This window comes from Salmo trutta, chromosome 4 (genome assembly GCF_901001165.1).
Source record: "Salmo trutta chromosome 4, fSalTru1.1, whole genome shotgun sequence".
Taxonomy (NCBI): Eukaryota; Metazoa; Chordata; class Actinopteri; order Salmoniformes; family Salmonidae; genus Salmo; species Salmo trutta.
Window position 1 is genome coordinate 50,474,017 of NC_042960.1, and position 25,595 is coordinate 50,499,611.

At 42.3% G+C, this 25,595-nt stretch overlaps 1 protein-coding gene across 3 annotated transcripts in view; it reads right to left on the reverse strand.

Moving 5' to 3' along the window:
* The window catches only part of LOC115192524 (glypican-5), a 136,438-nt gene that overhangs the window by 35,895 nt on the left and 74,948 nt on the right, over positions 1-25,595 (reverse strand). For 2 of the 3 annotated variants that reach the window (XM_029751137.1, XM_029751136.1), the window contains 2 exons: positions 11,075-11,195; positions 7-142 (listed from right to left, as the gene is read on the reverse strand). In XM_029751137.1, coding sequence (XP_029606997.1) covers positions 7-142; positions 11,075-11,195 — 257 coding nt within the window. The remainder of the gene's footprint in view (positions 1-6; positions 143-11,074; positions 11,196-25,595) is intronic. The other variant, XM_029751138.1, reaches the window with a different exon arrangement.

Sequence of the window (25,595 nt, forward strand, 5' to 3'; positions counted from 1 at the left end):
ACTCACTGGTAAAGTCTTCATCTCCAGATCCTTGACATCCGTCCTCATCGTCACACTCTCCGCTGGCCTCTTCTCTCGTCCCACTGCCCGTCTCCACCCACCCCCCCCAGTCTGTCGCCCAGCCCATCTGACCCTGCATTTCCTGCAACACACAGGTCAGAGGTCAAATGGGGTCATCCTATCTGAAAATAAGCCACACCCAATTCTGCACTGTTCCACTTTTCAAGCAAAACACAATAAATAGACAGATGAATGCAATAGCACACAATACATATTTGGATACTCACACTGTTGTAAACAAGTTAATATTGACATAGGACATAACACGTGCATATTCATCAGTAATAAAAATAGCCCTGTGTCAGGAAGTGTAGTACTGTGAGTACTGGGGGTCTCCAGCAGGTAGCCTAGTGGTTAGAGTGTTGGACTAGTAACCGAAAGGTTGCAAGATCGAATCCTGAGCCGAAAAGGTAAAAATCTGTCATTCTGCCCCTGAACAAGGCAGTTAACCCACTGTTCCTAGGCTGTCATTGAAAATAAGAACTTGTTCTTAACTGACTTGCCTAGTTAAATAATGGTGAAATAAAACACTTGTCCTCTGTGAATGGGAATATTTGCTTTTGCACAGATCAATATCACAAAAACAAATGAGGGCATTCTTGTTAAACAAAAGGTAGCAATAAACAACTATAGACTCATGTGTGTTGTTCCAAATGTTGGTTCATCTGACAAGTGAAACAAAATGAGGAAAACAAACATCAGCAACTACTGCACAACCACCAGAAAGGAAACTATGTGAAAACCTGATGAGGCCCATTCAAAGGGAATGGGAATGGCATCTCCAAGTATTATAAGAACAGAGCCACAGAGGAATGGACGGTGTGTGGGCTGTTTCAAATGACCACGGGTCATAACTCATACAACGACCAGTGATGTTTTGGGTTAGGGTGAAAACGCAAGATTTATCTGATCTTCCATACCCTCAACATGCAAGGATTTATTGGATGAAGAGGCTGTAACAGCTATATTCTATAGCACAGGGCACACTAGTGATGTTGCTGCCTCTGGGGCAGTTACTACAGCAGAAAGGCAGATTATGTTGCTGCCCTACTGGAGACAATGCAACACTTTTTTGCACTGCCTAAATATCACCCACAGACTAGGAATTCCAATTTGATATGATTTAAAACTAATGCTGCTGGTTCAGTAGAAATAATTGTTTGGATTCACATACTGTACAGTAGACACATTTTATAAAAGTGCTTTGCATTTCCCATTGAGATGAGGTAACTGATCATGGTCTACAGTCCACTTACTCATTAAGCACAAGGTCCAATCTTACTGATTGCTGATACCGCACAGGTTAAGTGATTAGGTGTCAGTTCATGTACCCCAAAGTATTCAACAAGATACAATTATTTTTCCTTCATCGTGTACTAAACTAAACCCTGGCCCACCTCTGCCCCCTCCCTGCCCCCACTTCAGCCTCTCAGAGTCCCACTACATTGAGACCCTGTGAGGTGTGATAAGCACATTAAACCTTGTATAATATAATTACATTTCCACAAATGAAAAGTCTAATTTAATAGCCATATTCGTGAGTTCAGGGAGAAAAACGATTGGCTGCGGTTAAACGTTGTGTGGAGAGATACTGTAGCTAGATTGTGGAGCATAAGGGCTAGAAGTGAAGGAGTTGAAAAAAGACAATTAAATGTCCCCGGCTGTGTCTATGGCCTAATCAACTCAGAAGGCTCGTTAACTATATATGGCTTTAAATCAATTACATGTTGTGTAAGAGAGGAATCACGGCAACGTAGCTGCAACTGATTGACCTCTACCTACAGTACCAGTCAAAAGTTTGAACACGCCTACTCATTCCAAGGTTTTTCTTTATTTTTACTATTTTCTACATTGTAGAATAATAGTGAAGACGTCAAAACTATGAAATAAGACATGGAATCATGTAGTAACCAAAAAAGAGTTAAACAAATCAAAATATATTTTATATTCTTCTAAGTAGCCACCCTTGATGACAGCTTTGCACACTCTTGGCATTCTCCTTTTTATTTATTTAAACTTTATTTAACTAGAAAAGTCAATTAAGAACAAAGTCTTAGTTACAATGACGGCCTACGCCGGCCAAACCCTAACCCAAACAACGCCGTTCCAATTGTGCGCCGCCCTATGGGACTCCCAATCACAGCCGGTTCTGATACAACCTGGAATCAAACCAGAGTCTGTAGTGATGCCTCTAGCACTGAGATGCAGTGCCTTAGACCGCTGCGCCACTCGGGAGCCACTCTCTCAACCAACTTCATGAGGTACTGTGGTGACCTGGAATGCATTTCAATTAACAGATGTGCCTTGTTAAAAGTGAATTTGTGGAATTTCTTTCCTTCTTAATGCGTTTGAGCCAATCAGTTGTGTTGTGACAAAGTAGGGGTGGTATACAGAAGATAGCCCTTTTGGTAAAAGACCAAGCCCATATTATGGCAAGAACAGCTCAAATAAGGAAAGAGAAACGACAGTCCATCATTACTTTAAGACATCAGCCAATGCGGGAAAATTTCAAGAACTTTGAAAGTTTCTTCAAGTGCAGTCGCAAAAACCATTAAGTGCTATGATGAAACTGGCTCTCATGAGGACCGCCACAGGAAAGGAAGACCCAGAGTTACCTCTGCTGCAGAGGATAAGTTCATTAGAGTTACCAGCATCAGAAATTTCAGCCCAAATAAATGCTTCTGTAAGAACCGACACTGGAGTAGACAAGCAGATACGGAGAGTGAACATTTAATATAGCACAGACATGGAACAGGACAGGAACAGTGTCAGAACCGGGAAACACAACGACATATGACAATTAATGCTGAAGCAGGGAACAGAGCTGGGGAACAGACAGATATAGGGGAGGAAATAACACAGGTGATTGAGTCCAGGTAAGTGCAATGAATCGCTGATGCGCGGGACGAGGGAAGCAGGTCTGCGTAATGATGGTGGCAGGAGTGCGTAATGCTGGGCAGCCTGGCACCCTAGAGCGCCATGCAGGGAGAGCGGGAGCATGCGTGACAGCTTCACTCAGTTCAAGTAACAGACACATCTCAACATTAACTGTTCAGAGGAGATTGCGTGAATCAGGCCTTCATTGTCAAATTGCTGCAAAGAAACCACTACTAAAGGACACCAATAAGAAGAAAATACATGCTTGGTCGAATAAACATGAGTAATGGACATTAGACGGGTGGAAATGTGAGATTTTTGGTTTCAACCGCTGTGTCTTTGTGAGATGCAGAGTAGGTGAACGGATGATCTCTGCATGTATAGTGCCCACTGTGAATCATGGAGGAGGAGGTGTGATGGTGTGGGGGTGTTTTGCTGGTGACACTGTTAGTGATTTATTTAGAATTCAAGGCACACTTAACCAGCATGGCTACCACAGCATTCTGCAGTAATACGCCATTCCATCTGGTTTGCCCTTAGTGGGACTATAATTTGTTTTTCAACAAGACAATGACCCAACACACCTCTAGGCTGTGTAAGGGCTATTTGACCAAGAAGGAGAGTGATGGAGTGCTGCATCAGATGACATGGCCTCCACAATCACCCGACCTCAACCCAATTGAGATGGTTTGGGATGAGTTGGACCGCAGAGTGAAGGAAAAGCAGCCAACAAGTGCTCTACATATGTGGAAACTCCTTCAAGACTGTAAGAAAAGCATTCCAGGTGAATCTGGTTGAGAGAATGCCAAGAGTTTGCAAAGCTTCCATCAAGGCAAAGGTTGGCTACTTTGAAGAATCTCAAATATACAAAATATATTGATTTATTTAACACTTCTTTGTTTACTACATGATTCCATATGTGTTGTTTCATAGTTTTGATGTCTTCACTATTATTGTACATTGTAGAATGAGTAGGTGTGTCCAAACTTTTGACTGGTACTGTATGTGGCTACATTCATATTTTACACTGACTAACAAGTGATTGTCTTTTTCGAATAGTATATTCATTTGTACTGCCCTGTTGGAAATCACTCTGAAAATCTGAATGTGAGCATATTGTATTGTCTTGTAGTGTCATTGAAAAGGTCTGGAAAACACAAAAGACCTGGATCTTCTCGGGCAGTCTGAACACTGACTGAGGTGTCATTGCAATCGTATAGGCCTACAAATTCCTTATTCAATCGCTCTATACCTATCTTTTCATGCTTTTGCCTTTTCTCTAGTTTCATATTTTCTTGCTCAAACTTTACCTCTCTCCATAATCGCTGCCTTTCTCCATAATATTCTGGTTTTATTATAATTACATGTTTAATGTCTCCTTTCAAATGAATATTGTATGATACCCACTGGGACAATTGGTACTAGTACTAGGCCTTGTAATAACACATGAGCAGGCAGGCATGTATTTTACACTGCGCTGTGTGTTCACATAGAATCACATCAGCATCAAATGTTCTAATTGCATGACAGCATCCCACATTGTGTGTGTGTGTGTGTGTGTGTGTGTGTGTGTGTGTGTGTGTGTGTGTGTGTGTGTGTGTGTGTGTGTGTGTGTGTGTGTGTGTGTGTGTGTGTGTGTGTGTGTGTGTGTGTGTGTGTGTGTGTGTGTGTGTGATTGTACACATCTATATGGTGATTATTCCCATCTATATGTGTGTGTCTGGAGAACATTAAGTCTTTACAGTACCATTAATTGGCTTCCTGTGTCTGTGATTGCTTCTTAATATGCTTTTTTGGAGGATGGATGCTCTTCATAACAACAGTGTTAGCTCATTAAAACCTCTGCTAGTCTGTTCATGAAGAATTACTGAAAAAGCTCTCTCGTCAACCATCCTAGAGGGACTCAACAAAACTATCGGTGGGGGCTTTTATTCTAACTTAATGCATGTGTGTGCGTGTGTGTGTTGGCAGACTCACATATGTATGTATTTAAGACTCATGGGTCACATGTAGGAGTGTAACGGTACACGTATTCTTACCAAATGGTCCTCACTGTGAACCCGAATTAATATAAAAAAAGCACTAGGCCTATAGGTTATGACTATGCTGATCTATACCTCTTGAATAAATCTGAGCTGAAAAAACATTTCAGGTTATTCCGTTAAAACAACTAAAGCCTATGCACATGTTAATCAAAATTCAAATCTTAACTGGAGCATTTCAAACTGTGCTTTTGGGAGGCGAAGCCGGGAACTAGTTCTGTACGATTTACGCCAACATCACCCCAGTATACCGGAGCAAGACGGAAACACAAAGAAACAACAGCACATTGTCTACCCCTCTGCATTTAAGCAGCTGATTCTGACCAGGCCAAATAAATTACAAGCGGGATAATAAGGCTATGTTTATATTTTTTACGGTCTTTGGTTTATAGTCATGTATATGTGCCCATTCTCGGTGATTGAGAATAGGGGGTTTCAGGCAGCCCCTCGTGAAAGTTCTCGAGCCACTTTTCAAACTTCCCTCTTGCACCTATTTCAGCAAACAGGTAGTACCCACTCTATATAAGCAAGCCAAAGCCAAAATGTTCAGTGAATTGGCCAATGCACCCTGTGTTGTGCTTACTTAATAGTGACAGCCCATCACATTACCACGGAGTGGGAGATGTACCGTGCTACAGACACGCCCCCTTTTAGAGTAACAAGTGCACATCTGGCACTGAAGGAGGCAGTGTCATGGTGCAGTCGTAACCAAGGTAGAAGTGGGAATCCACTTGAACGGCCCTCCAACTGGTAATTACTACTGGGAAACTCGTCTATCATCCTTAGCACCCACTTCTCCCACATGGTAACCTCTGATGTCACCTACTAAGGAAATGTCATTTCCGGTAGTTAAATGCAACAACAAAACATTATAAAAAGTAATCTATTAATGTGGTTTCTGAACTCTAGAATTTGTTTACAAGCATGATAGCTGTACATTTAATTTATGGTTGAGGCAGCTTGTTGGCCATTAGCCAATCAGCGTTTCTCAATGAGTTCAAATCCCATGAATGCATCCATCCAAGTATTTCCGACTTCACAACTGGTAAATTCCCACCTCCTACATGGTTCAAAACGCAGCATCAGACAATGCCAAGAGCATTGTGAATGGCATTTAATTTTCGTGCTGTACCAAAACCGAACTGAACTGTGACCCCAAAAAGCGGCAAGTATTAATACTTCTTGACTTATTCCACATTTTGTTGTGTTACAGCGTGAATTCAAAATGGATTAAATATATATATTTTCTCACCCATCTACACACAATACCCCATAGATGCCCTTCTTTGCAAAGCATTGGAAAACCTCTCTGGTCTTTGTGGTGTGAATCTGTGTTTGAAATTCACTGTTTGACTGAAGGATCTTACAGTCATTCAAAAATTAAAATAGTCATTCAAAAATTAAGGTAGTCATTCAAAAATATTAGTGTTAAACACTAATATTGCACACAGAGTGAATCCATGCAACTTATTATGCGAGTTGTTAAGCACATTTTTACTCCTGAACTTATTGACTCAAGACATTTCAGCATTTCATTTTAAATTCATTTGTAAACATTTTGAAAAACATAATTTCACTTTGACATTATGGGGGTAGGCCAGTAACAAAAAAATTGGAATGAATTCCATTTGAAATTCAGGCTGTAACACAACATAATGTGGAAAAAGTCAAGGAACACTTTCTGAAGACAATGTATGTCACACCCTGACCTGTTTCACCTGCCCTGACCCTGAGCCTGCCTGCCATTCTGTACCTGTCTGACTCTGCCCTGGATTACTGACCTCTGCCTGCCCCTTGACCTGTCGTCTGCCTGCCCCCTGTTTTGTTAATAAACATCTGTGATTCGAACTGTCTGCATCTGGGTCTTTTCCTGAGGTCTGATACTGTACATACAGAAACGTGGGTTTGGTGAACCGTTACACCCCCAGTCTCATGGCTAGTCAGTAATATTTAAACAGACAAAAAAGGAAATATTGTCATGCACAAAAATACATATATCTTATAAATCTTAATAACTAAAAGATGATACATAAATCATTTTTAATGAGAAAACCCACAGGGCACGGGGAGCGTGCATATTACTTGATCGTAGAAGATAAATCTCATGCATAAATTATCATAGAAAAAAGAGAACTGTGTAAAAGTAGTGAGCCTCAACCTTAATTTGCTGAGTGTGCTTTTCCATGATGCTAATTCCACATGATTAATTGACCCACCAACTGGGATAAACAGTCAAGAACTGATTTCAAATGCAGAATTTTCTCGTATTTGTTTTGCGAAGCTCTTTCTTTCTCTCTCTCTCTTCTCTCTTTCTTTCTACACGTTGTTATCTCAGGATCTTACGCTGTACTATGATAGACACTTGGCTAAGGCCAACATAGCTAATGTTTTAAGACAGACACTGCAATGTTGTGAAAACCCACAGTGTATTTCCTGTATTATTCAGAACATGATTCTGGTCCCGACCGGGTCAAAAGGAACCAAAGCAATGTCAGCCAGATCAGGCCTCGACTTCGACCTCACCAGAGCAGCAGAGCAGCTATCACCAGAGCAGCTATCACAGCAAATAAATCCAGGCTTTCTGAAATCCATGGAGGATTCTTTATTATTTCAAAGTAGACATTTGAAATAAACTCCAAAAAGGAAGGTTAATGCCTTCTGCAGGAAATCAAATGAGATCCTTCTTTGGGGTTGAAGATTCCTCCCTTTCAAATTAACCTTGGTACACATGGGGAAAATCTAACAGTCTTAATCTAATCTCTTGCGTGTGATTTGTTAGTTATAGAGGCGAGCAGGGTCCCAGTCAGGGTTAGAAAAACAAGCACACTGGCACTGGCTGTGAACGTTATAAACGTTCTCTCTCCCCTCAGGTACAGTGGCCATAAAACACATGTAATCCTGTAAATCACTTTTCTCTCTCACATTGAGCTCTTAGCCACCTCAAAGTGCTTACATTGACTCCTTAGGTTTCCACTCCCCTCCCCACCTCTCTGATAGATGTTCCCAGCCTCTGGCTGCTTTGAAGAGACAGACTGCTCTGTTTGGGCCAGGCTGGGCCGGCCCACAGAAACAAACCCAGTCACGTCTGCTTTTAATGAAGTAATAAGAGACAGAAGTTAAATGGCTCCCAGAGGGCCAGATGAGCTGTGTGCCTCTCCTCTCTCTCTCCCCGATCCCCTCCCAAAAACAGCTGGAACAATGGGCTGGACACCAAGTATCCCTCTTTTTAGAACTCCACGCTAACAGCCGACATGGTCATTGCTTATCGCATTAGTCTGGGGTGAAAACAGGGGAATCCTTGCTCTCACACCAAGCATGGGAGGTGATCTGATGGCTTCACAGGGTATACTCTGCTTCAAACTGGCTCCAGATAACCTAATTTATTAAGAATTGACTCAACCAGAATATAGTAATTGTGAATAATGTTGGCTAAAGATTAAAACCTTTATCTGTATAACACTGTGTGACCAACTTTAGATAAAGATTTTGGGCACACAGAGCCCTGTTAGGACACTTCTAACAAAGCGAGACAATACCATAACTCTGAGTATTAGACCAGACAACGGTTAAAGAGAGAAAGGAAAACGAATGTGCAATGAAAAGAAAGTATACAGAAAAATATAGTACCAGAGAGAGACAGTGGGTGGAGTTTGGGGGAGAGACACAAACACAGCACAACAGGACTCAACGGGTCTGGTAGCTAGAGCCGGGACGATACCAGTATCGCGATACTCGTTAGTATCGTGGCAAGGAAACAAAGCACGAAGCGGATATAACTTCTTAAGGAAAACAACCCTAATGTTGGAAACAAGCATCATTATGTTGTCATCCAGAGTGGCATTTATTTTCCAAGCTATAGCACACAATATTTTACATACAGCATGTATTTAAAGGACTAAAAAGTTTGGTCAGCCTCGTGTTTAAATTTTTCCCATGAAATGTTTTTTGCGATACTGGTATCGTCACAGCCCGACTGGTAACTTTTCAGCCCCACAAAGGTCAGAACAGAGCTCATGGCAGACCAGCCAGGCAAGGAGGGACTATTCTCTGAGCACCTCTGACTCTGCAGTCTGCATAAAGCCTCTCTAGAGAGGCGGAGGGGAACATTTGTTTTGGCTTCTAGCTCAAGGAACATTTAGGTTAAAGGACATTTACATAACAAGAATCTGGCTTCAATGCTCCTTGTGTCTCTTCTGTATCTGCTGACGTGTTAGTCTGTAAGTGTATCTACTGGGTATATGTGGAATGATGCAGCAGATTGAAGGACCCACCTCCAGCTCTAAGCACTCACCTTGGTCAACAGCTAAAACATTATTTGAACTCTTAGACTTCGAGGTGTAGGTAATGACATAAGCGGAAAACATATTATGAAACAGACATAATGCAACTCCTATGCAATGTCTATCCTCACGTCGCTGAGGGCCAGATTTTCCCAGCTGTGAAATCGCTGGCGCTTCCGTGGGCATCCAGCCATTAAAAGCACTGGGTTCACACTGCATCTATCAGAGGGACAGGGCTATTTGCACAAGGTCAGGCCCCTGAGACACCACCAATTACCTCAGAGACAAACACAGCAGAGGAAGGGGGAGGAGGGAGGAGGTCGCAGCCAGACAGGGTTAGAATAACTGGCTGAATAAAACATACAGAACACTGTGTGACCCCTCCTTCCTGCCACGCTGACCCCACAGCCTCCTCCTCCATGATCCATGATGCTTTGCATTGAGGTCCTTTATCTACGATGCATTGCTGGGTTATTTTGTTCCATTCTCATAGTGAATGTCCCAGTGAATGCCTGAGCGGTTGAGGGGTGTAACTGGCTGATTTAATATCTATCTAAGTATCTGTGATGGGTCCACAAGGACAGTTTGGTCAGATTTGTCTGGCATGTCCTCAGGCCTTTGAGCTAGTTGGATGCCTGTTCCTCTCTCTCAGTCCTCCAGAGACGCACGTCTGAATCCCCTCCAATGGCGTGATTTGTACCGAGCACTGAGCAATAAAAAAGGCATAAAAAAATGTCTAATAACACACAAATCTATTTACCATGACTGGTCTGAACAGCATCTATGTGGAAAGGATGTGAACTCCCCTATTCCCTTTACCATGGGTGTGTCGCTCTGCATACATCGGTCCGCCTATCCATCACCTCTTAATCCCTCTTTCACATGATGGGGAGCAGCTATCCTTGGAGGCATTACAGTCACCATTTCAGTGACGACACGCCATCTGTGACCTCTGACCTGGTTCATCCCAGTGCCATGGGCCCAGATGAGAGCGTGTGACCAGACAGAAAGGTCCTGTCCACTCCACTGACTCATCAGAACCCAAAACAGTACAGTAGGCCCAGGTCCAATGTTAACTCAGAGACATCAACCAACATTATATCACAGACAGAAGAAGGAGCCAGATGTCTCACAGGATGTATAAATCTGAAGCATCTGTATGGAACTTCCACTCACCACCAAATATTGCAATGTGAGGAAGTCCAGTGGCGGAAGTGTGAGAAAATGGAGCTAGATTAAACTTGGCTGACATTCTGCTAATTTTCTTCGATGAATAAGTTGATCTCAATTCAATCTTTTCCCCAAACTAGAATCTGTTATGAACAGAGTGCACTTTATAGACTTGACCCTTTGTCGTTTAGAAGGAGTGCTGTGACGAATTTAGTTATTTCACACACACAATTTACAGAAAGGTGTTCCCCAACGTAAATATGGAAACACATGCTTTGCCCACCTCCTTGCTTGTTCTGCCCACTATGCTTCATTTGCTCCCATTGGAAACAATGCCGATGTGATATCTTGGGTTAGGTACCAGTATCTTTGATAATATAGTGCAACAGGCATGGCCCTGAAACACACAGCTGTTTGCATACTAGAGATGTGCGATAGATCCATATGCCTGCAGATAATTGCCCTGAATACAACTCCAACATTTGTCCTCATACAACATTTCTGTACAAACTTGAAATAGGAATATGATTAAGTTTGCAGAAGAAGTATCAGGATGGTAACTGATGTTGGTGTCATCAGCGGTCAAGTTCACAGTCACATAGTCACATGTCAAAGGGAAGGAGAAACAGTGGTAGTGAGACATACCGGTTTGAAATGTTCTAGTCTGTCTCTAGCTCCCACCAGGATGGGGTCGATGCTGCGGACCTTGATCTCTGGGTTGTTTTTCTGGGCCTGAAGGCTGTTACCCACAACACGGCCCACATAACTGAGGAGGGAAGAGATGGGAGAGAGAATGGAGAGTGTAATACAAACAATTATGTAGCACAATGACTTGAAATATTGATGTATTGTTGATGAAAGTAACACATGAAAGTATTTGTGTGAGAGAGTGCACAGGTAATGACTTTCGCGTTTGAATGGCCTAGCTCACTGACCATTTAAAACAATGGCAAAAAATTCTGCTCAGCACTGTGGTCTGCATGTCGTGAGATCCGTCCACCCACCCACCTCTGAACCTGCTTACACAGACAGCCATTCCTCCAGCCTGATTTAAAGTGATTAACTATGCCCTTTTAAAAAAATTATCTCATCAAAAGAACTGCGGAGCACAATGAGCTGTGTGATTCAGCCTCAGAGCCCAGCTCTGCCGTGAAGCTGGCCTGGAGTGGTGAGTTGTGCTGTCTGACCCAGGAATCCCACAGGGATCCATGGAGTTTAGACGGCGTTCTTCACTGACATCCAGCGCATTCTGACTTTTTTCACATTTTATTACATTACAGCCTTATTCTAAAATTGATTTAATAGTTTTTCTCAGCAATCTACGCACAATACCCTATAATGACAAAGCAAAAACAGTTATTGTATATTTTTTTGCAAATGTATAAAAAATAAAAAGCTGAAATATCACATTTACATAAGTATTCAGATCCTTTACTCAGTACTTTGTTAAAGTACCTTTGGCAGTGATTACAGCCTTGAGTCTTCTTGGGTATGACGCTACAAGCTTGGCACACCTGTATTTGGGGAGTTTCTCCCATTCTTCTCTGCAGATCCTCTCAAGCTCTGTTAGGTTGGATGGGGAGCATTGCTGTGCAGCAATTTTCAGCTCTCTCCAGAGATGTTTCGATCGGGATCAAGTCCGGGCTCTGGCTAGGACACTCAAGGACATTCAGAGACTTGTCCCGAAGCCACTCCTGCGTTGTCTTGGCTGTGTGCTTAGGGTCGTTGTCCTGTTGGAAGGTGAACCTTCACCCTAGTCTGAGGTCCTGAGCGCTCTGGAGCAGGTTTTCATCAAGGATCTCCCTGTACTTTGCTCCGTTAATCTTTCCCTTGATCCTGACTAGTCTCCCAGTCCCTTCCGCTGAAAAACATCCCCACAGCATGATGCTGCCACCACCATGCATCACCGTAGGGTTAGTGCAAGGTTTCCTTCAGAAGTGATGCTTGGCATTCAGGCCAAAGAATTCAATCTTGGTTTCATCAGACTAGAGAATCTTGTCTCTCATGGTCAGAGTCCTTTAGGTCCCTTTTGGCAAACTCCAAGCAGGCCATCATGTGCCTTTTACTGAGGAGTGGCTTCTGTCTGGCCACTCTACCTTAACCTCTCTGATGCAGTTCGCAATCCACACCGAACAATTTCAATCTGACAGCCAGTCGCTGTCTGATGTGGTGTTGTGCCTTCTCAATCTTGAGGCACACTTGCCATCAACTACTATTGCAAAACAGTTGGCACAGGTCCTCCTGAAGTCAGTACGTGAGCACTTCGCATGCACACTGAATCCTCTGGGAGCCAACTTCAATCCAACCCCTGCAGCAGCTTATCTGATGACCCAAGTGTGTCTCTGGCACATCACTCAACAGAGATGGAGCCACTGATGAGGGAAGAAGAATATTTTGTACTTCAGCAAACCAGAGAGTACAGCAGTGGAGCAGCAGGACCCCAGGAAGATGCCAGCACGATGAATCCAGCAAGCATCTCGACCATAGTGCTTCAGAAATGTAGTTTCCTCGCATCGAAGATTGTGTCTGAGGTCACTGTCCAGCTGGAAGGTCAACCCGGCAGGACAATAAGTGCCCTGTGTGAGCTGCAGAAGCAGAGATACATGGAAGGGGTAAGTCACCTCCCCAGTTCTGTTAAGACAGCATGGCTGTTTATCTAAAGATGTGTCCTGTGGCACTGGATCTGGTTTCTGTCTCTGTATCCCAAGCGTTCGTGGAGAAAATCAATGTGTTTGAGAAACAGAACGACCACCTATCTGGAACGCAAAGTCTTCTTGAAGATAAATCAGAAAATCTTGTTAGGTTGAACAGAAACACACACACACAACCTGGCTGGCTGTGAACTGATAGATTTGTGAAGAAGTGTTGTAATGCTTATGTTTTTGCTGTTGTTGCAGTTGTTTTTTGTTAACACTGAAGGGGTTAGTCAGTGATACATGTTTAATATTACATTAACATAACATGTCAAATGTGCCATGACTTCATGTGTTGTTTTTCCTCTGTCAGATAAAGGTACTTGATTCCTCTTATATCTACTACTCAATTTAAAAAAGCATTGGATTGGTGTAAACATGGGCAAGAGAGTTTCCTTCCACCATATTTCTTGCACCAGTCTAGGCGCTTATCCTTTAAATCCAAGTCACATTAGGATTGATTTATAATTTAAACCTAACCAAACCTATGCCCTGGCCATAGAGTTGTATGGAGTCCTTTAGTGGCAAATAGAATGTGTTAGCATGGGCAGCGCCATTGAGGACTTTCGCCATTTTGATTTAGTCAACTGGGCGGGACTTCCAACTTCATTTGCTGATCCCTCCTGATGATCCGGTCAGCATGACCTGATGACCCAGTTAGAGTCGTGACAGTCGGGTCATCAGGACGGATCAGCCAATGAATTTTACTTGTGAAGAAGAAAATTAACTATTTCATGATGGAGATGGCCTCAATGGCGCTGCCCATGCTCTCACAGACGCCATCATGACACAGATACAGAGATGATATGTCTATCCAAGTCTATGGTCCTGGCCCATAACCTTATGTATTACTGTCCCCCAGTGGCAAGAAGTGACATCCCCCCCCAAAAAAACTACAGGCCTACATCATATAAATGGCTCCTAGACTTCCACGCATAGGCTACTAGATTAAAACTGAAACTAAATAATATAAAAACAAAATATATGTATTTTTTATTAAACTGAAACTAAATAAAAACGACTAAATCAAGTCTGAAAACAAACAGAAACTAAACTGAATTTCAAATAAAAATAGAAATAAAAACTAAAATTAAATCGAAAAACTATAATAACCTTGCGAGGAGGCATGACTGCAGGTCCAGGTATGGGAGAGGAGAGATGAGAGGGTGGAAGGCTGTTTATCAGGAATAACAAGAGTAGTGGAGGAACGGGGGAAAAGAGGAGACCAGTAGCCTCCTCATTACAGCTCAGTGTCAGGGTAAACACGTCAGATGTCAGAGGCAGAGACACCGCAGCGGTGATGCCTTTGCATTTTTATGAATCCATTAATTATGATGAGGAGGGGATGAGATGAGACACAATAAAGGACACGGTGTCAACCATTGTGATTGAAGAGCTTAGGATCCCTTACTTTATCTCGCTCTCTCTTTTCATGTCTTATCCATTTCTCTCTTATTGATCATCTCTTTTTTTCTTGCCACCTCTTCATCGAAGTAGATGAGGATCAGTAATTGAGGTTATCACAGGGTATTGTGATCAGTAGTTAGAGTAAAGTCCTTTGTATCTGCTTGTCTCAGCAATTCAGTTGATCAATACGCCAAGTGAAATCTGAAATGTTAAATTGATTAAGATATTGAACTAGACTGATCCTAAATGGCCTATTGGAGTTCTATTGAAGGTCATCTAGGGTCAATCTCAAAAATATATTGAGAAGTTTAGGAATATCTTTCTGTCAAAACACAAGACCTAGCTAGTTCATGAATTGAAGAAACCCTGACAGAGAAAGACAGAGACAAAAAGAGAGGGGGGGAGAGAGAGATAGACTAACCTACTAAGTTCAGAGGCAGACTGTAAAGGTCTGACGCACAGACAAGCTTTTTCCACAGAACAGATTAGAGCCTCTGCAGAGAGAGATGTGGGTGGATGGATAAGTAGGAAGAAGCCGCTCTGATAGAGCAGACACTGGTCCCTAACTCCCTGAGCTACTCCACAAAGTCTGAAGGAGAATCCCATAATATATAACACATGACACACACACACATACATACAAACACATACACACACACACACACACACAAAATACACTAGCACACAATCATGCGGGTACAGACGTACACGCGAGCACGCACACACACACACACACTCACCTTCACACACTCACTCACACACTCACACACACAGAAACCCTGAAGCCACACATGGGATTTCATTACTGGAGAGAACTATGGGGCTAGAGAGCATTGAGGATGTTACAGAGATTCCTCCTGCAGGAGTAAGAGATGTCAGAGCGCAGGTGCTTCAAGGCTAACGAATCCAACCAATAGCATCATGGGGCTCCAGAGGCGGCACCCATATGCCCTCTGTTGCAGCTGCATCCCCCAGACCACAACAACCCCTGGATCACCTATGACATGATGCAGACACATGAACGTTCCAGAGAGATCCATTGAATAGTTGATAATCTAATTTGAATGGGTTACATTAAAACCACTATTGTGAGGTCAATTCACCTCAACCACTGTAGAAAACAAAGCGATCGCATGGTTAACATTACACTTGTGTTTCCAGGGAAGTGAAGACAAAGGAGCTGTGTGTCATGCGAATGTAAATAAATGAATAATAATCTGAGCCAGCCTCCACACAATATCGACGATGAACTCTAACCCCTGGCTCACTGGGTCTATCTGCCTACAGGCAGGCAGCCACAATCTTGGTCGACCGGGAGTCGTCCTGTTCTTGGTCGACCGAGAGTCGTCCTGTTCTTTCGACCAATTGATTGGTCAACATGTTTAAACATATTTTTCCATAGACAGACACACCGTATGTGTTTGAATAAAACCAACTACATGTGCACTGAGCTTGTCTGATGATTTAAGCACACAGTTTGATTAAATAATTAAGACACACAAATGCAACAATTTCCTCCATTTAGTTTCTTAATTGTTTCTGACTGAGAAGTTCTGTTACTGAAATCCCTCATTTGTTTAGGAAAAACATTCCCTATTCCCTCAACCCTTGCTCTCTTTACATTAAACATGTAAGCATAGCATGCATGTGACCAATAATGGATGCGGAGGACATAAAAAAGAAACTCAAAACGGGCAAATGTTTACTGGTTACTCAGGAGGGAAAAGGGAAGTCAGATCTGTGGAAGACATTTGACTTCGTTGTGGAAACTTCTGGAGATCAAGAAAATGGAGGGTATAGAAGAAAGTGTTGCGTAAATATTATGTGTGCCAAACAGTTGCTATTAAGATAAAATAAAATAAAAATTCTGACCATTTGAAACAGAGTAAACAACACTCAATAAATAAGTGTACCAGAGAGCCTGTTCTAACGGGAAAAGAAGATGTACTGTATAAAGCCTTTATTACAGCAGACAGAAACAGTTGCATGCATTCGTGAATTGCGGTTTATTTCTTGTTAAGGCTAATCATTCAAAGCTCCCTTTGTTATTTAATTTTAAAACTAAAATGGTTGATTGCATTTCAAAGCATGAATATCTCGTATGCTGTGTGATGGCATGAATGAATGAATGATTGATACAGTAGCCTATATATTGAAATACAGGCCTAAGTTACGGTATTAAGACTAAACAGGACACTCTCTTAAGCCTACCGCTCAATGCTGGTTATACAAGGCTGCTATATAAAGCCTACTAACGATAACAACTGTCACGTCCTGACCATAGTAAGTTGTTATTTTCTATGGTAGAGTAGGTCAGGGCGTGACAGGGGGTGTTTGTCCATTTTTGTATTTCTATGTTTAGTTTCTAGTTTTGTATTTCTAGGTTAGTTTTTGTTTGGCATGATCTCCAATTAGAGGCAACCGGTTGTCGTTGTCTCTAATTGGAGGCCATATTTAAGTTGATGTTTGTCCCACTGGTGTTTTGTGGGTGATTATTTTGTGAGTAGTGTATGCCTGCTCTGCGTCACGGCTTTCTTGTTTTTTGTATTTCAAGTTTATGGTTTATTGCATGAGTTTCACGACTGAATAAAAGATGTGGAACTACGATCACGCTGCGTATTGGTCCGATCCTTCCGAAAGCCATGACAACAACATTACTTATTATTTTAATAATGATCATAATTGTAATAATAACAATAAGAAGGAGAAAAAGAAGGGCATAGGAGCGAGAGCTGTGTGCATATTATGTGTGACAAACAGGTGCTGTTAGATTACATTATAATTGTTTTGCCTGTTTGTAACAGTATTAACAACAATAAATAAATTATAAGTAACACCAGTCTGTTCTAATGAAAAAAAAGTTGTAAAGCCGTTATTACAGCATAGCAAAGATTAAAAACAGGTAAATCTGTGAAATTGCTTGATCTTATATTTTGCGGTTGCATGAGTCTTGGTGCTCATGGAATCAGTAGGCTGTTAAACAAACACTCAAACAGGCAACAGAAGCAAGATCTGTCTTATTTCTGTAGATATATATGTATGATTTATAAAGTCAGGCACATTTAACAGTTAGGCTATTGATTAAGTTGGGGTTTGCTCTCTCCGCAATTTTCTTAGACAATTAGGCAAAGCCCTATTTGCATGGGACTAGTATTACTAGAGAATGTTGGTTATGTAATTATTACCCAGAATGTCTGTAATTCCAATGGGATTCGTTTTTTCCAAACTGCTCCCTGTGATTCTTAATTTTCTTTCCAATAAATTGACAGTTATGACGGAAGCCTGGAGTTTTTTTTCTAGGCGTGAATATCGTCCAGGCGATAACAGGGCTACACCGATAGCTCGAGTTTTGTACCCAAGTTTTTAAACCATACCAAACCATCTTTGGTATAGTGTCGCCATAATAATTACATTGAGAAAGTGTGATCATAATCATTAGGATATTTTAGCGATCCGCAGTAGATGTTCTAAATGCCCCCCAGCCTTCAGATGTGAGCTAAACAGTGCACTTGCACTAGAGATACGTTTTAAGGCTATGTGAAAGTGAACTCATCATTTCCAAACGTTTAGGTCAGTTGTATGCTTCTTTGTGATCCATTAACAGCTAGGGTTACATTAAATAGGCGCAAAAACATATGAACAAAAACATTCACTGTGAAAGTTCATACATGTAGATCCTTCATATATTGATTATGCACAGCACTTTGTTTAACTTATCGAATCAGTTATTGTTTTCTTGCTCAAACCGTGAGCAACACCTGGCAAACTCAGGCACGACTCCAACACCATCATTAAGTTTGCAGACGACACAACAATGGTACGCCTGATCACCAACAACGACGAGACAGCCTATAGGGAGGAGGTCAGAGACCTGGCCGTATGGTGCCAGGACAACAACCTATCCCTCAACATAACCAAGACTAAGGAGATGATTGTGGACTACAGGAAAAGGTGACAAATAAACGTTGATTTGATGTCAATTTGCACAAGTATTATCAGAGTCCGCCAAAAACAGCTGGTTATTCTGGCTGGAATTGTTACTCTCATGCCGTGTACAAATGACTGACATGGCAGATTCGGACGGCGGTAAAATGACAGATCTGGTGTTTTGTGCTTGTGCACATAATTACATTACCCGACCTCCCCCAGTAAAACTAATCCCGTCCAAATAAGTTTTAAGGCCAGGGCTGTTTCCTCATCTCTGCTGCTGCCTCTGCCGCATTGTTCTCAATCCCAAAATGCTGGTTAACTTTGCCATTATGCAAATAGCAACATAGGGAAAAATGCCAATTCTACGGCGCACTGAAAATTATGTTTCAGGACCGCGGACAGGGAACATATCCAACGCTGGATAAAGGGCATTGGTTATAAAATAATATTAGACTTATTAGCGTTGCACCATTATTTTTACATAATATAACCATATACAATTTCAGTATGTCTTAGAGTGATGGACAGTGCCATCCCCATGGCCTCTGCAAGGATTAGTCCAATGAGACAATTTAAATTTGCAACTGCTCAACTAAAGAAATCTCAGTCAACCAACAGCCTATTGACCAAACAATCGACCAGTGGACTAAATGGGGTCAGCCCTAATTCATTTGCTTTGGAGGTACAATGAATTCTATATCCAAGACAGTATGAACACACTCACACACGATGCTTAACATGGCCACTATAGAGCCCCACAGTGGAGGTGTCATAATACCCATAAAACCAAGCGGTCAAACAGGGAAATGGTTCCAGTCGTTTTTCCACCTTGCATTTTTACAATAGGGGATTTTAGAAACACTTAAAATGAGGGCTGTGTTTCGTGTAGTCTTGGCGTGACTTTTTGACAAGGTGACTTTTATCAATATATTCAGCTCTATTTACTCTCAGATTTGAAAATGCTAATTAACATCAAAGTAGACATGCAAAACTACAAATCCCTGCAAGCTCCTGCACGTCATCTCTAGCTGACCCCTGTCACGTCCTGACCAGTAAAAGGGGTTATTTGTTATTGTAGTTTGGTCAGGGCATGACAGGGGGTGTTTGTTTTGTGTGTTCCGGGTTTTTTGATTTATGTTCTATATTTTATATTTCTATGTGTTTATCTAGTTTTTCTATTTCTATGTTAGTTTTGTCAATGACCTCCAATTAGAGGCAACTGGTTATCGTTGTCTCTAATTGGAGGCCATATTTAAGTGTGTTTGTTTTTCACTTGTGTTTGTGGGTGGTTGTTTCCTGTATAGTCTGTGCACCTTACGGGACTGTTTTCGTCGTTTGTTTTGTGTTTTTTCCTTCATTAAATAAGAAGATGATCAATATACCCACTGCATTTTGGTCCACTCCTTACGACGCCCGTGACAACCCCTTTGCTACCAGGTATTGTGTCAATTTAAAACTTGCACAAGACAGTAGACATCCATTTGTCCATTTAAAGAAATGTAGCCAATTTATTGATTACTGTATTTAGCTAACATTATCTAGTTAATCCAGAGATACTTTGCCTCGAGTCTAGTCCAGATCATCTTGGTATTTGTAGTTCTTTATGATAGCCACATTAGCAGCTAATTAGCGTTTCATTTTGGGGGGGTAAATGCAGGCAAATACAGTCGTATGAAAAAGTTTGGGCACCCCTCTGAGGCTGCATAATTTACTCTGTCGTCACAGAAAATGATCACAGTGGCATGCCATTCATTTTCTAATAAAAGCTGAGTACTGGGGTATTGTCCAGACAAAGTCTTTTAGTGTAGCAATATTAAGTTATATGAAATTAAATCAGATGTGAAAAACAGGCTATGCAAAATTTGGGCACACTTGTCATTCTGTTGATTTGAATACCTGTAACTACTTAGCACTGATTAATTGGAACACACAATTGGTTTGGTGAGCTCATTAAGCCTTAAACTTCATGGACAAGTGCATCCAATCATGAGAAAAGGTATTTAAGGTGGCCAATTGCAAGTTGTTGTTCTCTTTGACTCTCCTCTGAAGAGTGGCAACATGGGGGCCTCAAAACAACTCTCAAATGACCTGAAAACAAAGATTGTTCAACATTATGGTTTAGAGGAAGGCTACAAAAATCTATCGCAGAGATTTAAGCTGTCAGTGTCCACTGTGAGGAACATAGTGAGGAAATGGAAGACCACAGGCACAGTTCTTGTTAAGGCCAGAAGTGGCAGGCCAAGTAAAATATCGGAGAGGCAAAGGCGAAGGATGGTGAGAACGGTCAAAAACAGCCCACAGACCACCTCCAAAGACCTACAACATCATCTTGCTGCAGATGGTGTCACTGTGCATCGTTCAACAATTCAGCGCACTTTGCACAAGGAGAAGCTGTATGGGAGAGTGATGCAGAAGAAGCCTGCACACACACACAAACAGAGTCGCTTGAGGTATGCAAACGCACATTTGGACAAGCCAGCTTCATTTTGGAATAAGGTGCTGTGGACTGATGAAACAAAGTTTAGGTTATTTGGTCATAACAAGGGACGTTATGCATGGTGGCAAAAGAACACAGCGTTCCAAGAACCCACAGTAACATTTGGTGGGGGTTCCATCATGCTGTGGGGCTGTGTGGCCAGTGCCGGTGCTGGGAATCTTGTTGAAGTTGAGGGTCACATGGATTCCACTCAAAATCAGCAGATTCTTGGGAATAATGTTGAAGAATCGGTCACAAAGTTGAAGTTGCGCCGGGGCTGGATATTTCAACAAGACAACGACCCAAAACACTGCTCAAAATCTACCCGGGCATTTATGCAGAGGAACAAGTACAATGTTCTGGAATGGCCATCCCAGTCCCCAGACCTGAATATCATTGAGAATCTGTGGGATGATTTGAAGCGGGCTGTCCATGCTCGGCAACCATCAAACCTAACTGAACTGGAGATGTTTTGTAAGGAGGAATGGTCCAAAATACCTTCATCCAGAATCCAGACACTCATTAGAGGCTATAGGAAGCGTCTAGAGGCTGTTATTTTAGCAAAAGGAGGCTCTACTAAATATTGATGTGATTTTTCTATTGGGGTGCCCAAATGTATGCACCAGTCTAATTTTGTTTTGATGCATATTACACATTTTCTGTTAATCCAATAAACCTCATTTCACTACTGAAATATTACTGTGTCCATCAGTTATTTGATAGATCAAAATGAAATTGCTGATCCAAACACCCAATTATTTATAAATGGAAATCATGGAAATTGTCAGGGGTGCCCAAACTTTTTCATACGACTGTATATTGATAAAAGTTCCATTATCCTAGAGAGATTTACACGGTTATCAAAAGGTCATGCCAGGGTAAACCTACATGAAACAGCCCTTATTTTAAGTGTTTCTAAAATCCCCTATGGGAAAAATGAATGGTAGAAAAACTATTGAAACCATTTCCCTGTTTGACCACTAGGTTTTATGGGTATTATGACTCATACTGTTGTACTCTATACTTATCATGATGTTTCACCATTACACTGTCACTGACTTTTATAACATGTAAGCCTGTAATTTCTACTTATATCTGTAAAGGGACTGAGATTATTCATAGACACTCATTGAGACTCATCAAATGGTCAATCAACTACAAAGACGACCACAAAGGGCCTCCATTAACTAGTTCCCAAAAGCTGGGGGGAGTTGATGGGAAGATGTGCCCTGTTGTGGTTGCTGTGGGTGGTTGGGTCCTGATGACGGACCCATAGGTCTGACGATGGGTACCAACAACACTAGGAACCCATTAAGGGGACATGTGACTTAATCAGACTCTCTGACTGGTTCAACTCTATTCCAACACATCCTGCTTATTGTTCTCATGCACACCATAGCAATTTATGGGATCGCCGTGTGTGATGCACACTCACTAAATAACATTGGGGTGATCCTGAACATGATGCATGTGCCTGTATATGTACTCAATAAAAACCAACCAAACAGTCAGAGTAAATATGATCATGAAAATGCTTACAGTAAAATTGTATTGTCTGCTCATTAAAGTGTATATTGACTATACTGAAGTATTGATACCATACACTGAGCACAATGACTATGCTAAACACAGAGTACATGGTAGTGAAAATGAGAATACTGAACAAAGCTTAGGGAAGACAGAGAGACAGGCTGCTTTCTCACAGTAATTAGTGGTTGAGTCAATCAGCTCGGGTCTGTTTGCCTCTGGGTTGTTAACCAATCAAATGAGTCAGCCCGTGAAGAGACACATGTTCACCCTTAAAAGCCAAGGGCTTCCCAAGAGGTTCCCACACATCTCTTCTCTCTCATCTGAAAACTACACATATATCAATCAAACAATCAATTAATCAATTGATTTATAAAGCCCTTTTCACATCAGCAAGAAACCCAGCCTAAATACATTCTCTATAGCTCCAGATATAATTTCTAATATAGTTTCCTCTTTCCTGGATTATACACTAGGCCAGCGTTATTCAAAGATGGCGCCGGAGGGGACGGCTGCCGTTTCATGGGCTTCTAACCAATTGTATTATTTTGTTAGTTATTTCACGTTGTTTGTAACTTATTTTGTACATAATGTTGCTGCTACCGTCTCTTATGACCGAAAGTAACTTCTGGACATCAGAACAGCGATTACTCACCTCAAACTGGACAAAGATTTTTTCTTTAACAAGTCCGACACCAAGGATGTACGGCTTTCTCAGGAACGTGTCCGAATCCCTGTCATGTGCATGAAGAAAAGACAGAGAAAAAGGGGGCGGAGGTCGGGCTGCCTTCTGAGAATTCGTAGGCAAACCTAAGTAGGTAAACCTCCACTACCATCTGTTCTATTGGCCAACGTGAAATCACTGGAAAACAAAATGAATGATATACGATCAAGACTGTCCTACCAACGGGACAATAAAAACTGTAATATCTTACATTTCACCGAGTCGTGGCTGAACAACGACACTGATAATATAGAGCTGGCAGGATTTTCCATGCATCAGCAGGACTGAGAAGCTACGTCTGGTAAGACAGAGGGCGGAGGTGTGTGTCTATTTGTCAATAACACCTGGTGCGCGATGTCTAATATTAAAGAAGGCTCAAGGTATTGCTCGCCTGAGGTAGAGTACCTCATGATAAGCTGTAGACCACACTATCTACCAAGAGAGTTCTCATCTATATTATTCGTAGCCGTCTACTTACCACCAGAAACCGATGCTGGTACTAAGACTGCACTCAATGAGCTGTATAAGGCCATAAGCAAACAAGAAAATGCTCATCCATAAGCGGCGCTCCTAATGGCCAGGGGGTATAATGCAGGCAAACTTAAATACGTTTTACCTCATTTCTACCAGCATGTCACATGTGCAACCAGAGGGAATTCTGTCCTCCTGATTCCTGCTTACAAGCACAAACTAAAGCAGGAGGTACCAGTGACTCGCTCAATACAGAAGTGGTCAGATGACGCAAATGCTACGCTACAGGAATGTTTTGCTAGCATAGACTAGAATATGTTCCGGGATTCATCCAATGGCATTGAGGGGTATACCACCTTAGTCATCGCCTTCAGGCAAAGCGTCAATACAGATTAAGATTGAATCCTACTACACTGACTCTGACGCTCGTCGGATGTGGCAGGGCTTGAAAACTATTACGGACTACAAAGGGAAACCCAGCTACGAGCTGCCCAATGAAGCAAGCCTAACAGACGAGCATGCATAAGAGCACCAGCTGTTCCGGACGACTGTGTGATAACGCTCTCGGTAGCCAATGTGACCAAGGTCAACATTACAGGTCAACATTCACAAGGCTGCGGGGCCAGATGGATTACCAGGCCGTGTACTCAAAGCATGTGCGGACCAACTGGCAAGTGTCTTTACTGACATGTTCATCCTCTCCCTGACCGAGTCTGTAATAGCTACATGTTTCAAGCAGACCACCATAGTCCCTGTGCCCAATGAAGCGAATGTAATCTGCATAAATGATTATCGCCCCGTAGCAGTCACGTCAGTAGCCATGAAGTGCTTTGAAAGGCTGGTCATGGCTCACATCAACAGTATCATGCTGGATACCCTAGACCCACTCCAATTTATTTACCGCCCCAACAGATCCACAGATGACGCAATCTCAAATCGCACTCCACACTGCCCTTTCCCACCTGGCTGAAAAAAATGGGGTCCCCATAAATTCTGGCTGAAAAAAATGGGGTCCCCGCAGAAAAAGTTTGAATTCCACTGCACTAGTGGAATCCAATCACTAGGCAACCTTGGCTTTTGGTCATGGTCCAAATCACTTGATTGGACTGATTATCTCAACTCCTGAACTGGGAATAGAGAGCAAATCAGTTCAGTCCAGACCAGACGTATTAGATCAGGTGATGCCTCCCTGTACAGGATAGATCGGAACAGATGGTTACACTGTGACCACTTGGCTTTCTGCTGTGTAGAGTCCAACTCCAGCCTCAAGGCTATGAAGTAGAGCAGAGCGCTTGCTCAGTGAGTGAGCCTGTGCGAGAGAAAGAGAGAGGGCTGCACGCCTGCTCTGATGAGGAAACACATAATCTAACAGAGCCATAATGGGGGACTGGGCAAACCCAGACCACAAAAACAGAGGCTGTCATGCTGTGGTAGTTCAAAACGACCCTCACGCCCTAAAAAACAAGATATTATAGTTCAAAGCTCCATGGACAAAAACCGTACAGCTAAGCGGGACTGGTTGGAAACGATTAGCCTATTTACCACACAGCATATAAAATTATACCGTTGTATATGGGGTGTATGTGACTCAGCACTCAACGCTGGCCACACGGTTCTGCTCCAGCTCCAAGGCATGGAGCCTCCGGTCTGCTCTGGTCTGGTAGCCCAGCTGATGCGGCCTGGCGCAGCGGTCAGGAGTGGGCAGACAGAGACTCAGCTCATGCTCTTTAGGTACATTCCTCTGACTTGAAACGCAAACCAGCAACCCCAAAACCAAAGTGTGCCCAGCACTATATGTCATTCAACTGTGTGCTCTCCCCAAACACCAACAAATACACTGTGGCCAAGGTAACGGGACACATCCCAATAGCCCTTCCACCGCCGAAGATCATGGGAGCCTGAGAAGGAGGCTTGGCTGAGTACACTGCTGTGATGTCT